Source organism: Octopus sinensis, linkage group LG23 (assembly GCF_006345805.1).
Source record: "Octopus sinensis linkage group LG23, ASM634580v1, whole genome shotgun sequence".
In the NCBI taxonomy this organism is placed as follows: domain Eukaryota; kingdom Metazoa; phylum Mollusca; class Cephalopoda; order Octopoda; family Octopodidae; genus Octopus; species Octopus sinensis.
Window position 1 is genome coordinate 26,662,455 of NC_043019.1, and position 13,957 is coordinate 26,676,411.

The following is a 13,957-nucleotide window of genomic DNA, read 5'->3' on the forward strand; positions in this document are numbered from 1 at the left end:
ACGTACAACCCCTAATACACACTAATATATACGTATCAAGCTCGACCTCCACAGTGATAAGTTTACACACAATCACACCCAGATGGGTGAATTGCACAACCAGTGAATGCTCACACATACGGGGCGATTACATTGTTGCATATATCGAGCCAAAATAGTATGCATATGTACATGTGAGGGGTACACGTAAATGAAGTGAGCGTGTACCCCCTGTATTTATACCCGTGCGTGAATATACACATGGAGACTACCACACAGGTACAAATGTGTGTTTAGATTGGGAACCCCATCACTACACTTAATGTATACTCTCACCCATCCGCACGGATGTGTAAGTGTATCTCCGGTGTATATGTTGAGGCTTATATGTAGAGTTGTTGAAGTGAACGTCGTTGAAATTGTGAATGAATGGGTAGAGTTGGGAATTGTAACCGGGTGGTGGACTAGTGTTGTTTGGAATTGTGAATGGATTAGGGTGGTAATGAGGTAGGCATTGAGTATGGGTTACTGTAAGTTGTTTGTTAGAGTTGCTAGGGTGAGCTAAAGCTCATAATGTATATAATTGATTTTTCATGATAGTTTTTAAAGAATCCATTCATAATAAATTTTTTTTAAGTAGCGTTGATTTGCTACGTGGAAATAGTTTTTAGTTCCATTTATTATATTCTCCATTCATACTATGAATGACGTTTACTTTCTATGGCGCGTATTATTTTTTTTACATTAGTTATTTCCATGGTAACGTAATTTTGTTTGGTTTTTTAACGGCTAAAAATCTAATTTCACTTCATAATTTGTAACTGAATTGTAAGTATGTATTTGATTTATCCTTATGTCATAATGTTATTTTTGATATTCTGGTTAATTACGATGTATTTATTGTTGTTTTCATAAGAGTGTTTATGTATATGAGATTGGTTGTGAGTTTTTAATTGTATAATTAATTTATTTATCTGTATGAGTGTGGGTGTAAATATTGTTGTATATATCGAGTTTTAGTGAGTATGTATATGCGTATATGTGAGGGAGCATATGTATCTGTTGTGTGTGTGTGTTTTGCGTGTGTGTGTTTGTGTGTGAATGTGTATTGGGTTTGTTATTTAGGATTTGGGATGTAGTGTTAATTTGTCTGTGTGGGGAGGGAGTGGTTTTTGGTGTATATTGAGGTTTATAAGTTAGTATAGGTTTGTGTATAAGTCTTGGGTCTGTGGTTTACGTGTGGGTTTTTTGTGTGTGAATGTTTAGGTTAGGGGGATTGCTATATAAGTTGTTATAGGGTTAGCAAAGGGAGATTTTATCGTTATATGCTTTTATGAGTTTTGGTTTATCATGGTTTTTTTTAGGTAATTTGTGGTATTTTGTATATTTTAGGTGTTGTTATTTTTTTACATTGTTTCATTCATAATTTTTGAGTGGTGTGTTCGTTTTGCCACGTGAATAACCGGGTGGTGGACTAGCGTTGCTTGGAATGTGAATGAATAGTGTAGTAGTGAGGTAGGCATAGAGAATGGGATTGGGTTACTGCAAGTTGTTTGTTAGAGATGCTAAGGTGAGTTAAAGCTCATAAATGTATATAATGTTTTTTGTGGGTGTGTGTAAGTATTGTTGTATATGTCGAGTTTAGTGAGTATGTATAGGCGTATATGTGAGGGAGTATATGTATTTTGTGTGTGAGTGTTTTGCGTGTGAGTGTGTGTTTTGTGTGTGAATGTGTATATGGGTTTGTTATTAGGTTTTGGGATGTATGTGTTAATTTGTCTGTGTGGGGAGGGAGTGGGTTTTGGTGTATATTGAGGTTTATAAGTTAGTATAGGTATGTGTATAAGTCGTGAGTTTGTGGTTTACGTGTGTGTATTTGTGTGTGTGTGATGTTTAGGTTAGGGGGTTTACTTTATAGGTTTGTTATAGAGTTTAGTAAAGGAGATTTTATCGTTTATGTTTTTTAAGAGTTTTGTTTTATATGGTTTTTTTTTAGGGAATTCGTGGTAATTAGTCTATATTTTCGATATGGATTTATATAGGTTATATATGGATTATATACTTATATTTTTTCATTTATACTTTAATTATTTAAAAGTATTATTTTTATATTTTAAAATTTTGATTTTTTAGATGGAAGTCCACCTGAAGATTGTCGATCAAGACAAGAAATGATTGTAGTGGCGGTTTTTTTGACTATTTATTAAATTTTATATATTGATTAAGTCTTTCCTTGTTTGTTTTGCAAAATAGTGGTTTTGTCTCAAATAATATTTTATATATATATATATATATACACATTTTTGTATGTATGTATTTGTTATTTGTGTGTGTTTGTTGCCCCACAATCACTTGACAACCGATGTTGGTGTGCTAATATCCCTGTAACTTAGCGGTTCGGCAAAAAGAGACTGATAGAATAAGTACTAGGCTTACAAAGAATAAGTCCTGGGGTTGATTTGTTCGACTAAAGGCAATGCTCCAGCATGGCCACAGTTGAATGTTTGAAACAAGTAAAAGAAGAAAAAAATAATATATATATGTATATAAATATATATCACGTGATCACGTGACCGACCAGGCTATCAGATGTTGCTACACATCGCTGGTCACAATGCGCTTCGCATTGTTTTTTAGCCTTCGATGACGTCACCCCGCTGGCTTAGCGAGCAGGCCAACTAGAAGAAAGAGTGAGAAAGTTGTGGTGAAAGAGTACAACAGGGATCACCACCACCCCCTGTTGGAGCCTCGTGGAGCTTTAGGTGTTTTCGCTCAATAAACACTCACAAAGCCCGGTCTGGGAATCGAAACTGCGATCCTAAGACCACGAGTCCACTGCCTTAACCACTGGGCCATTGCGCCTCCACTTATATATATATATATATATACACACACACGTACATATGCTGTCTGTCTGAGTGAGAAGAGTGTGAGGGTGATAAAGGTGAGGGAGTAATGAAATGATATATAGATATATAGCATCATTCATTAACTCCTTGTCCCCTAGAATGACGCTGACTCCTCGTTCCCCTTGTGTTTACTCTCCTATAAGCTGCACGACAACTTTACTACAGCCGGTAGCATGCAGAAAGCACCTGGTACATGTTGTAAAGGGGTTGATATTAGGAAGGGCATCTGCCTGTTGAAACAATACCAAACCAGACCCTAAAACTCAAAGTGGGCCTTGGACCTAGCAGATCCTGTCAAACCATCCAACATGTAAAATGATCATTATTAACATTATTTACAATTTTTTACATTTGACGGATATTTGCCCTCATCTTGTTTGTTGTTAATATGCCCACGGGCATATGGCATAGTGATGAAGAACACAAGGTACTAACCCCAAGATTCCGAGTTCGATTCCAAGCAGTGACCTGAATAACAATAGTAATAATAATAATAATAACATCAAAAAATACCTTAAGAATGAGATCCCAGGTTTGAAATTTCCCCCAAGACACCTATTTTTTTTACTACCCACAAGGGGCTAAACACAGAGAGGACAACCAAGGACAGACAAACGGATTAAGTCGATTACATCGACCCCAGTGCGTAACTGGTACTTATTTAATCGACCCCCGAAAGGATGAAAGGCAAAGTCGACCTCGGCGGAATTTGAACTCAGAACGTAACGGCAGACGAAACACGGCTACACATTTCGCCCGGCGTGCTAACGGTTCTGCCAGCTCGCCGCCTTAATTTCCCCCAAGACACCTGATGAAGGTTGGAGTGTATATCAGCCAAAATGTTGTGTTAACAACAAACAAGATGAGGACAAATATCCATCAAATGTAAGTAATGTAAATAATGTAGATAATTCCTCATCTCTTAGATATGGAATTGTATTATATTAAACAAACTGCCGGCATTGGTTGTTAGTTTCGGAACACTGCATCCTTCAAAACTTCCATGCTTCCTGAGATTCGCCAACACTACACCTGATTTTCTCCCCTCCATACACACACAAGCATGTATCTGACTCGTACATTGTTCGCTTTCCAGACATTTCTACATTACTGCATGTACTTTATATGCACTTTCTGACAAGTTGTGGTGCACCTGAGCACTGTATACAATAATTTCATTATTATCATTATTATAAATGATGATGACGCTATATTTAAACATTTTATTTCCAGGATTTCATGAGAAGCAAGTTGCGAGACACCTATTATCGCTTACGATACAGCGACAAGTAAGTAAAATTAGGATTAGCTTGTTAATCAGGTATTTTCACTTGTGTTCTTGTTTCGTTATGGAAGATTTGCAAACGAACATTAATTTTTTGAAACCCAGGAATTAGATAGTTTAACCAAATCTTTTGATTTCTTTTCGTCGTCATCGTCGTTGTCGTCATCGGTGTCGGTGGCAGCGTCGGCGTTGTCGTCATCACTGTCTCTGCCGTTGGCAGCAGCGTCATCATCATCATCATCATCATTATTAGGGCAGCAAGCTGGCAGAATCGTTAGCATGCCAGGCGAAATGCTTAGTGGCATTTTGTCTGCAGCTATGTCCTGAGTTCAAATTTCTGCCTGTATCACTGCTTCTCTCTCTCTCTCTCTCTCTCTAATGATATTTTCTCTCTCTCTAATGATATTTTCTCTCTCTCTCTCTCTAATATTTTCTGTCTGTCTCATTGCTTCTCTCTCTCTCTCTACACTTCTCTTTTTCTCTACTTCTCTCTCTCTCTCTTCTCTCTCTCTCTCTCTCTCTGATATTTTCTGTTTGTCTCACTGCTTCTCTCTCTCTGTCTCTCTGATATTTTTTGTCTGTCTCACTGCTTCTCTCTCTCTCTCTACTTCTCTCTTTCTCTACTTCTCTCTCTCTCTGCTTCTCTCTCTCTCTCTCTGATGATAATTTCTGTCTGTCTCATTGCTTCTCTCTCTCTCTCTTTCTCATGATATTTTCTGTCTCTCTCTCTGCTTTTCTCTCTCTCCTCTCTTTCTCATATTACAAACCATGTTCATCATTGATATTTCCAGTAAAGTTTACGTAACAGCATTTGCAGCTGCCTGTGAATATGGTCTTCCACAATGCATAGACGATGCTAAACAACACTTTGAAAGCTGGAAGAAGGCATTCAAAAACAGACAGCAAAATCCGTAAGTGGACGTGATTTTTCTATTTCAACAACGTACAATGCTTGAGTGGAGGCGCAATGGCCCAGTGGTTAGGGCAGCGGACTCGCGGTTGTAGGATCGCAGTTTTGATTCCCAGACCGGGCGTTGTGAGTGTTTATTGAGTGAAAACACCTAAAGCTCCACGAGGCTCTGGCAGGGGATGATGGTGATCCCTGCTGTACTCTTTCACCACAACTTTCTCTCACTCTTACTTCCTGTTTCTGTTGTACCTGTATTTCAAAGGGCCGGCCTTGTCACTCTCTGTGTCACGCTGAATATCCCCGAGAACTACGTTAAGGGTACACGTGTCTGTGGAGTGCTCAGCCACTTACACGTTAATTTCATGAGCAGGCTGTTCCGTTGATCGGATCAACTGGAACCCTCATCGTCGTAACCGACGGAGTGCTTCTACAATGCTTGAAACCTACCATCACATTATGAGATAATTGGCCTTAGTTTGGGTTACAGGTTTGACAAGTAATGTAAAATTGCTCAAGAACACAACACACAATCTGGTCTGGGAATAATACTCACAACCTCATGATTGTAAGCATGATGCTCTAACCACTGAACCACGCGCTTTCACACACACACACACACACACATACACATGCACGCACACACACACACAAGCATGCATGCACACACACACACAAGCATGCATGCACACACACACACAAGCATGTATGCACACACACACACACACACACACACGAATACCTTGGTGTATTCTTTTATTTGTTTCAGTCGTTTGACTGTGGCCATGCTGGAGCACTGCCTTCAGTCGAGCAAAATCGACCCCAGGACCTATTCTTTGTAAGCCTAGTACTTATTCTATCGGTTCCTTTTTGCCAAACCGCTAAGTTACAGGGACATAAACACACCAGCATCGGTTGCCGAACAATGTTGTGGGGACAAACACAAACATACATATATATACATACATATACACACACACACACACACACACATATATATATATATATATATATATAACGGGTTTCTTTCAGTTTCTGTCTGCCAAATCCACTCACTAGGTTTTGGTCAGCCTGAGGCTTATAGTAGAAGACACTAGCTGAAAGTGCCATGCAGTGGGACTGAACCCAGAACCATGTGGTTGGTAAGCAAGCTACTTACCACCCAGCCAATCCTGCACCTTGAAAATAAATATTAAGTACTTTTTCCCACGTGGAGCCATTTTTAATAGTTGAATTATTTGTTGTTCAGTATAATGGTAGCTGATATACGGACCACATGCTACTGTGTCGGTATCCACTATGGCACAAAGGAAGACTGGAACATGGTCTACCAAAATTATCTCCATGTCATCGATGTTGCTGAGAAGAAGCGTTTGCTCTATTCCTTGTCCTGCACCACACAGCTTTGGTTGCTAGAAAAGTAAGTATCATGTCTTCTGTCATTCATCTTTGGTTGTTTTTATATACCCGAGTCTCATGTCTTGGACTACCTCTGTCTCCCAGTACCATGTATAAATGTATAGTGATGTCAGGGTTACCATTTTATAGTGGTGGTGTCGATTAAACGACACACTATAATTTAATGAATATGAGAGAAATAGGGGGGCGCCGTCTTGTACGTAATAACAAGAAAATAGGAATCCGTGAGAAGTTTGCAATAAGACATAACATATTTATTACTGGAGGTAATGCGTTAACATATAAGGTTAATTGAAGGAAAGCTTGTAACATTATATGAACGTGTTCTGTTTGAAATCACAAGTGAGGCGAATGTATGTGCATACAGGTGTATATGTGGCGGCCTGACTCATGTATGTCGAAGAGTTAACAGACACTGAGTGACATGAATTTAGAAATTCATTTGTTTATATAAGGGATGAACTGGAAGTCCCTGACTTCCATGTAAACTGGAAGCTTCCAGAATGTTCAAGAACTTTGTAGAAATTCGAGGGAGATTACTCTCATTAAATCCCTTTTCCATTTTTTTTCCTAACTTGACTGCCAGGGTTCACTACATATGTATCTTGTGACTGATGTAGGCAGTTTCTTCATGTCAGATGATGTTGGCAGTTTCTTCATGTCGTGCCCTCAAGTAGTTATGCAAACAAATTCTTTATGCTGCAGGGCTTTTCTAGCTGCCTGCACTTGAGTAGTTTTAAAGTGAGAATTGGTCTTGTGCAATCTAATCCTACTCTCTAGACTTGGAAGTCTGCCAGAGTAGCTCAATGTGCTAAGACAGCTGCATTGAGGAAAAAAGCAGTATGCCCTCAATTGGCAATGCAAATCAATCTTTAATACTGTGGAGAATTTCTTGCTGCCTGCACCCCACTCTTTAGACTTGGAGCTCTGTCCACAATGGATCAGTGGGCTAAAGCAGTTGCAGTGACCAGTAAGCTGTAGGTTTTATATTTGAGTGGCCTTCTCCATGATGACCTGCCTTACAGGGATGGTGGGGGGGGGCCCATCTACCCTGGAGTTGCTAGAAGGATGTCAAAGAGGGCACTGGGCCGCTAGAGAGTTACAAAGCAGTGAGGGTTTGTGTTTCAAGTTTCTTTCATAAAATGCTAATTAACCCACAGTTGGAACCTTGACAGGTGCTACTGATCCTGGTCACCATAGACTCAAAAACAATAATGGCTAAGAGGTGATTCCACATTCCTCGAAACTCTGAAACTCTTGACCAAGGGCCTCACTACCAGATGTTATTTAATGTCATATCCAGGACATACTTTCTGAGCACCACTCTCAAATTACACATTGTGTCAGTAGTTATTAATAATGGGTGCTAGCATCATGTAAAAAGCATCTCGTACAATCTGTAAAGTAGTCATGTTAGGAAGGGCATCCAACTGCAGAAAGCAAGCCAAAACAGATTATGGGACCGGGTGCAGACTCTGGCCTTACCAGCTCCTTTCAAATTGTCCAACCCATGCCAGCATGGAAAACAAGCATTAAATGACAATGGTGGTGGGAGTACCATGTCTTGATGTGTCTCGTTTCTATTGGTGCCACACTGTGATATACCTCGTTTCAGAGAGTACCATGCCTCATTATAATTTGTGTTTGTAGCTCTGAGAAATGTGTGTGTGGTGGGGTGTACAATGTCTTGTGATGACCATCTCTTACTGTGTTTTCAGAAATAAGGAATACCTTATTGTCATGATGAAACCAAACCTTAATTAAAGCAAGGCCAACACAGAAGGAATTAGCAGAATTTATTTGTTGAATGGTTTAGTTTTGGCAACAATATCTGCTCAATTATCTTTGATCTTCCGATCTGTGTTTGTTGCTATGTCTCAGAGTATGGTTGCTTTGTCATTCTTGGTGACCATTTCTAGTCTATACTTGCACTGCGTCTTTTCTCTTGATATTTCATAAAGCTGTCATGGCTTCTAATGCATGTCTGTTCCAAATCTGTCACACCTTGGAACAATCTGTCTGACCATCTAACAATTTTGTTAATCAATAATAATAATAATGATGATGATGATGATGATTCTTTTAATTTGCATTACATTTAAAAAAAATTTTTTTCAGATTCTTATTAACAGCAATGAAAGGTGAACAAATCCGTTCCCAAGATTTCAATACTGTTATCAGTGGCATCAGTTCAAACCCCATTGGGGCAGATATTATCTGGAAATATGTAAAACAAGACTGGGAAAAGATTAAAAAACAGTAAGCCCTTCATATCTCTCTCTCTCTCCCTCCCTCATTTTGCCCTGGGTTAACCCTCACCGACCAGACTTCTGATCAAAAATCTTTCAGACACAACCATGCCATCTTTCCATATTTTCTTTGCAAGTAAATTACCTTAGTTTCTTTTATATAAGAGGACAGAATGTGATGTGAATGGAAGTTGACTGCTACTTCTTGCAGGTCTAGTGATGTCATATAAGCTCCAATATTGTCTTTTTTTTAGTTCTATTTCTTTTGACCATGTCTCAAATATTTGACATTTCGCTGTCATATCAAAGTCAACATCGGTCAAATTTGTCTTTAATTCTTTAGCATTAAAATTACTCAATCAAATGCAATCCTTATTTATTAAAATTGCTTTGAATTAATTCATACTTTATCTTGATGCTTCAAGATTTCAAGGATGTGATTGCTTGTTTTTAGGATAATATTGCAGGGTAGTTAAGACAGCGAGCTGGTGGAAGCGTTAGCACACCAGACAAAATTCTTAGCAGTATTTCGTCTGTCTTTACGTTCTGAGTTCAAATTCCGCTGAGGTCAACCTTGCCTTTCATCCTTTCAGGATCAATAAATTAAGTACCAGTTTTGTACTGGGGTCGATCTAATCGACTGGCCTTGTGCCTAGAGTAGAAAACAATATTACACGGTAATTGTAAGAGGCCAGTCAGGCTGGTTTGAGCATGAGAGAGGTTGAATATTTGGGCCAGATATGGTCAGCTTAAATGCTGATGGGTTAACCTTTCTGGAGCCAGTGAAATAAATATTGGTCACTTGAAGAAGAACTGGACAAAATGATTTACTGCATTAAGTTAGAGCTGAGTTCAAGTCTGCCTTTCATCCCTCAAGGATTAATAAACTAAACTACTAGTTGACTACCGTAGGCTGGTATAACAGGAACAAGTGCAACAAAAGCAATGAAAGAGAGACACAGAGACATACTAATAAAGAAGCTTCTACATGAGAAATTTCAAAACTCTTTGGCTTTCTGAATCAGGCTGAAGCGTAAACTAGATCTCATAGGCCAAATATAGACAATTATTCCTAAAATCCTATTTGTAATTTAGGCCAAGATAAATGAATAATGGGGTCAATATATCAAGTGTTGCATATATATATTTACCTATTATTTAAACATGGTAAGTCATGCACTTCAGTGGAGAAAAGATTAAAGACTGTAGTGAAAGTAAAGGATAGCCATTTTGAATTATATATATATATATATATATATATATATATATACTGCTAGTGAAGTACCCAACAAAGTTAATACATAAATGTCAAGGATTGCGATGCAATCAATTCATTTACTGTATTATATGGGCAAAGGTAAAATGATTTACCACAAATTACTATGTATTTCTCCAATTGATTGCATCGCAATCCTTAACATTTATGTATTAACTTTGTTGGGTACTTCACTAGCAGTATATTGGATATATGTTATCCCATGGAGGGTTGCATTTACAACCCCTATCTCAATTTGTATGTATATATATATACAAAATAAGCAACAATTTGAATCTAAATTTTGCTGAATATATATATGTATATATATATATATATATATATATATATATATATGAAAAATATTATCAATAAATATAACAGTCAACCTTTCATTAACCAAATCCTAAAATTTTTTTATTATTGGACAGGGTGAGTGGGTTGGAAAGTAAGTTTGTGAGAGTGTGGAAAGAGGAGGGTGGCACTAGTAAAGTAAATTCTACCCAATGCTTGTATTGCTCCACAGAAGTAGTTGGTAGCTTCTATTATCTGGGTGACTGAATCTGCAATTGAGGAAAGTGCTCAGTATGTATAGAAGCTAAGGTAAGGATAACATGTTAGTGAGTTATTATTGCTTCTAGGAACGAGGTGCGTTATTCAGTGAGTTATTACCTCTTCTAAGAACAAACTTTGTTATTCAGTGAGTTATTACCTCTTCTTGGAACAAAGTACATTATTCACTGAGTTATTACCTCCGCTAGGAACAAAGTGCATTATTCAGTAGGACTGAACCCGGAACCATGTGGTTGGTAAGCAAGCTACTTACCACACTGCCACTCCTGTGCCACTCATTTAAATAGAAATTTTACAAGAAAACAAAAATTAAAATGTTAATTTGTGCAAAGATTGTACATGTGTGTGTGTGTGTGTGAGTAAAAGAAACAAAGATTAAATTTTTCTGAAATGACCCTTTTTTTTCTTTAACTTTCATTTTTAGCTTTGGTGGAGCTTTTGCCCTGGGTCGTATTATCACCTCAGCCACGAAAACATTTGTGGAGGAGTCACAGCTACAGGAGGTGAGTATGGGGATGTCAGTTGAGGGTGGTGACGGCAGGTGGATAATGGTGGGGGTGATGGTGATGGGGTAGGTGGGCAGAAGTGGTAGCAGAGGTAGTAGTGGTAGTAGAAGTGGTGGATAGTAGTGGCAGTGATGGTAGGGGCACTGTAGTGGACAGAGATGATGGGGATAGAGGTGACAGTGATGGTGGGGGTAGTAGTGGACAGAGATGGTGGTGGTGGTGGTGGAAGTAGTAGCAGTGTTGTTGGAAGTGGTAGTAGAGGTGGTGGTAGTGTTGAGATGAAGGTAGTGGTCTTGTGTTGTGGTTGTAGTAGTAGTGATGATGGTAATAACAGATAGAGGTGGTGGTGTGGTGGTGCGAATGATAATACCACACATAGTAGTGATGTGGTAGTGGTAGCAGATAGAGGTGATGGTGGTGGTGATACAAGATGTAGTAATAGTAGCAGTAGTAGTAGTTAGAATGCAGTAATTTGTACTGACACCTGTCAGTGTTGTCTCACCTGTTTGTTTCACCTGTGGTTTGTAGGTAGAGAAGTTTATGGATGAAAACCCTGAACTTGAAGATGCTAAACAATCCTTTGATGCTTCCATCGACAAAATCCGTACCAAAATAAAATGGCTGACAAAGAACTACAATCTCTTCAAGACATGGTTGGAAGGCCAAAACTTGTAAGTTGCACCTGGCTTGTATTTCCATCTATTCTTCTTCTTCTTCTTCTTACTATTATTATTAGGGCAGCGAGATGGCAGAATTGTTAGCACACCGAGCAAAATGCTTAGCGGTATTTCGTCTGCTGCTATGTTCTGAGTCCAAGTTCCGCCAAGGTCGACTTTGCCTTTCATCCATTCGGGATCGATTAAATAAGTACCAGTTATGCACTGGGGTCGATATAATCGACTTAATCCGTTTGTCTGTCCTTGTTTGTCCTCTCTGTGTTTAGCCCCTTGTGGGTAGTAAAGGAACAGGTATTTCATCTCCAGCTATGTTCTGAGTTCAAATTCTGCTGAGGTTAAGTTTGCCGTTCATCCTTTCGGGGTCAATTAAATAAGTACCGGTTATGCACTGGGTTCGATGTAATCGACTTCATCCCTTAATCAACTGAATTCTCATAAAAGACATTGACAAAAAACCATTCGCAAGTGAGAGGTGTCAATGGTCTCAGTTAATTACTGTCGTCGTCATCATCTTCTTCATCATCATCTTTTAATGTCCACTTTTCCATGCTTGCATGAATCAGACAGAATTCTACAGCTGGATGCTCTTACTGGTTCCAACCCTTGCCTATTTCCAAGTGAGGAAATATGATGCGTTTTTCACAGAAGACTGGAAACAATCTTCCTGGTGTGATAGTGATGCTTATCTATAATTATCACAGGCATGGCTGTGTGGCAAGAAGTTTGTTTCGCAACCACATGGTTCTGAGTTCAGTCCCACTGCATGGCACCTTGGGCAGATGTCTTCGACTATAGTCTCATAGCAACCAAAGCCTTGCGAATGGATTTGGTAGATGGAAACTGAAAGAAACCTGTGTGTGTGTGTGTGTGTTGTTTGTTCCGTCTCGAGCCATGCCTGGCTCATAAGGGCCGGTTTCCCGGTTTCTTGGCGTATAGGTTCCCCACCTGGATGGGATGCCGGTCCAACGCAGGTGAGCTGCAAGATGCAGGAGGAAAGAGTGAGAGAAAGTTGTGGCGAAAGAATCAGCAGAAGTTTCACCATTACCTTCTGCTGGAGTTGCGTAGAGCTTAGGTGTTTCGCTCATAAACACACACATTGCCCGGTCTGAGAGTCGAACCCGCGATCCCTCGACCGTGAGTTGACTGCTCTAACCACTAGGCCATGTGCCTCCACCGTGTGTGCGTCTTTTTGCCCGTGTTTGTCCCCCACCACAGCTTAACAACCAGTGCTAGTGTGTTTACATATCCCTACACACACATGCAATGGACTTCTTTCAATTTCCATCTACCAAATCCACTCACAAAGCTTCAGTCAGTCCAAGGTTATAATAGAAGACACTTGCCCAAGGTGCCATGCAGTGGGATTGAACCTGGAACCATGTGGTTGGTAAGCAAGCTTCTTACCACATAGCCACTCCTGTGCCTATATCGATAATAGAATTAACAAAATTAATTTTTTTTTTCCTTTTCTATTTTCCTTCCTTTGTTGATTGCAGGTCATGATTTAATAATTTGGCATCTCACTGAATAACAGACAGCCTGTTGCAGAGAAATGAAGCGAAAAAAAAAAAAAAAAAAAAAAAGTGAAGAATATATACAAACAGGAAAACTGGGTGTATGTATGAATACATACATGCACAGAATAATGAACAGCTTTAATTGATTTTTTTGGCTCTTATTGGGTTTCTATCAGAGGTATCTCCATCACTTAACGGATTCTGGAGAAACAAGCGACCGATCCGTTTATACACCAGTCATATCCAGCAGCTTCAGAAGAGAATTGGAGCTGCCAGTTTGCATTCAATAAGAGTCAAGAACTTTATTTGAAATTTCTATGTGTGTGTTTGTGTGTCTATTTCTGTGTATGTGCACGTGTGTTTGGGTATGTGTGTTTAGTATGTATGTGTGTACTTACATATATATATATATAAACAATTCATATATAAGGGCAAACGAAAAAATTTCTAATGCCGAAAATTGCCCCTTCCATGGGTATGAGTAAGTATCTCATTTATTTCTTTTGCCACATGTATCACTGATAAAGGGAGGGCTGTTATAAGCTAACCCTGAAATCGGTCCGATATGGTAATAATGGAATTTTTTAGAAATTTCTGTCAACCTTTTTTCGAGTAGTGCGCGTATTGTGAAAAAATTATATGGTTAATGGACAATACGTCCAATTTTTCGGCATATTTGGC

General features: G+C 39.0%; 1 protein-coding gene across 2 annotated transcripts in view; it reads left to right on the plus strand.

Annotated features, from left to right (window-relative positions):
- Positions 1-13,342, plus strand: part of LOC115223670 (leucyl-cystinyl aminopeptidase-like) — a 102,010-nt gene extending 88,668 nt beyond the window's left edge. For both annotated transcript variants that reach the window (XM_029794343.2, XM_029794344.2), the window contains 7 exons: positions 4,122-4,177; positions 4,965-5,084; positions 6,330-6,500; positions 8,618-8,758; positions 11,001-11,079; positions 11,611-11,753; positions 13,256-13,342. In XM_029794343.2, the coding sequence (XP_029650203.1) occupies positions 4,122-4,177; positions 4,965-5,084; positions 6,330-6,500; positions 8,618-8,758; positions 11,001-11,079; positions 11,611-11,753; positions 13,256-13,262 (717 nt within the window). In that variant the 3' untranslated portion in view covers positions 13,263-13,342. The remainder of the gene's footprint in view (positions 1-4,121; positions 4,178-4,964; positions 5,085-6,329; positions 6,501-8,617; positions 8,759-11,000; positions 11,080-11,610; positions 11,754-13,255) is intronic.
- The last annotated feature ends 615 nt before the right edge of the window (positions 13,343-13,957 follow it).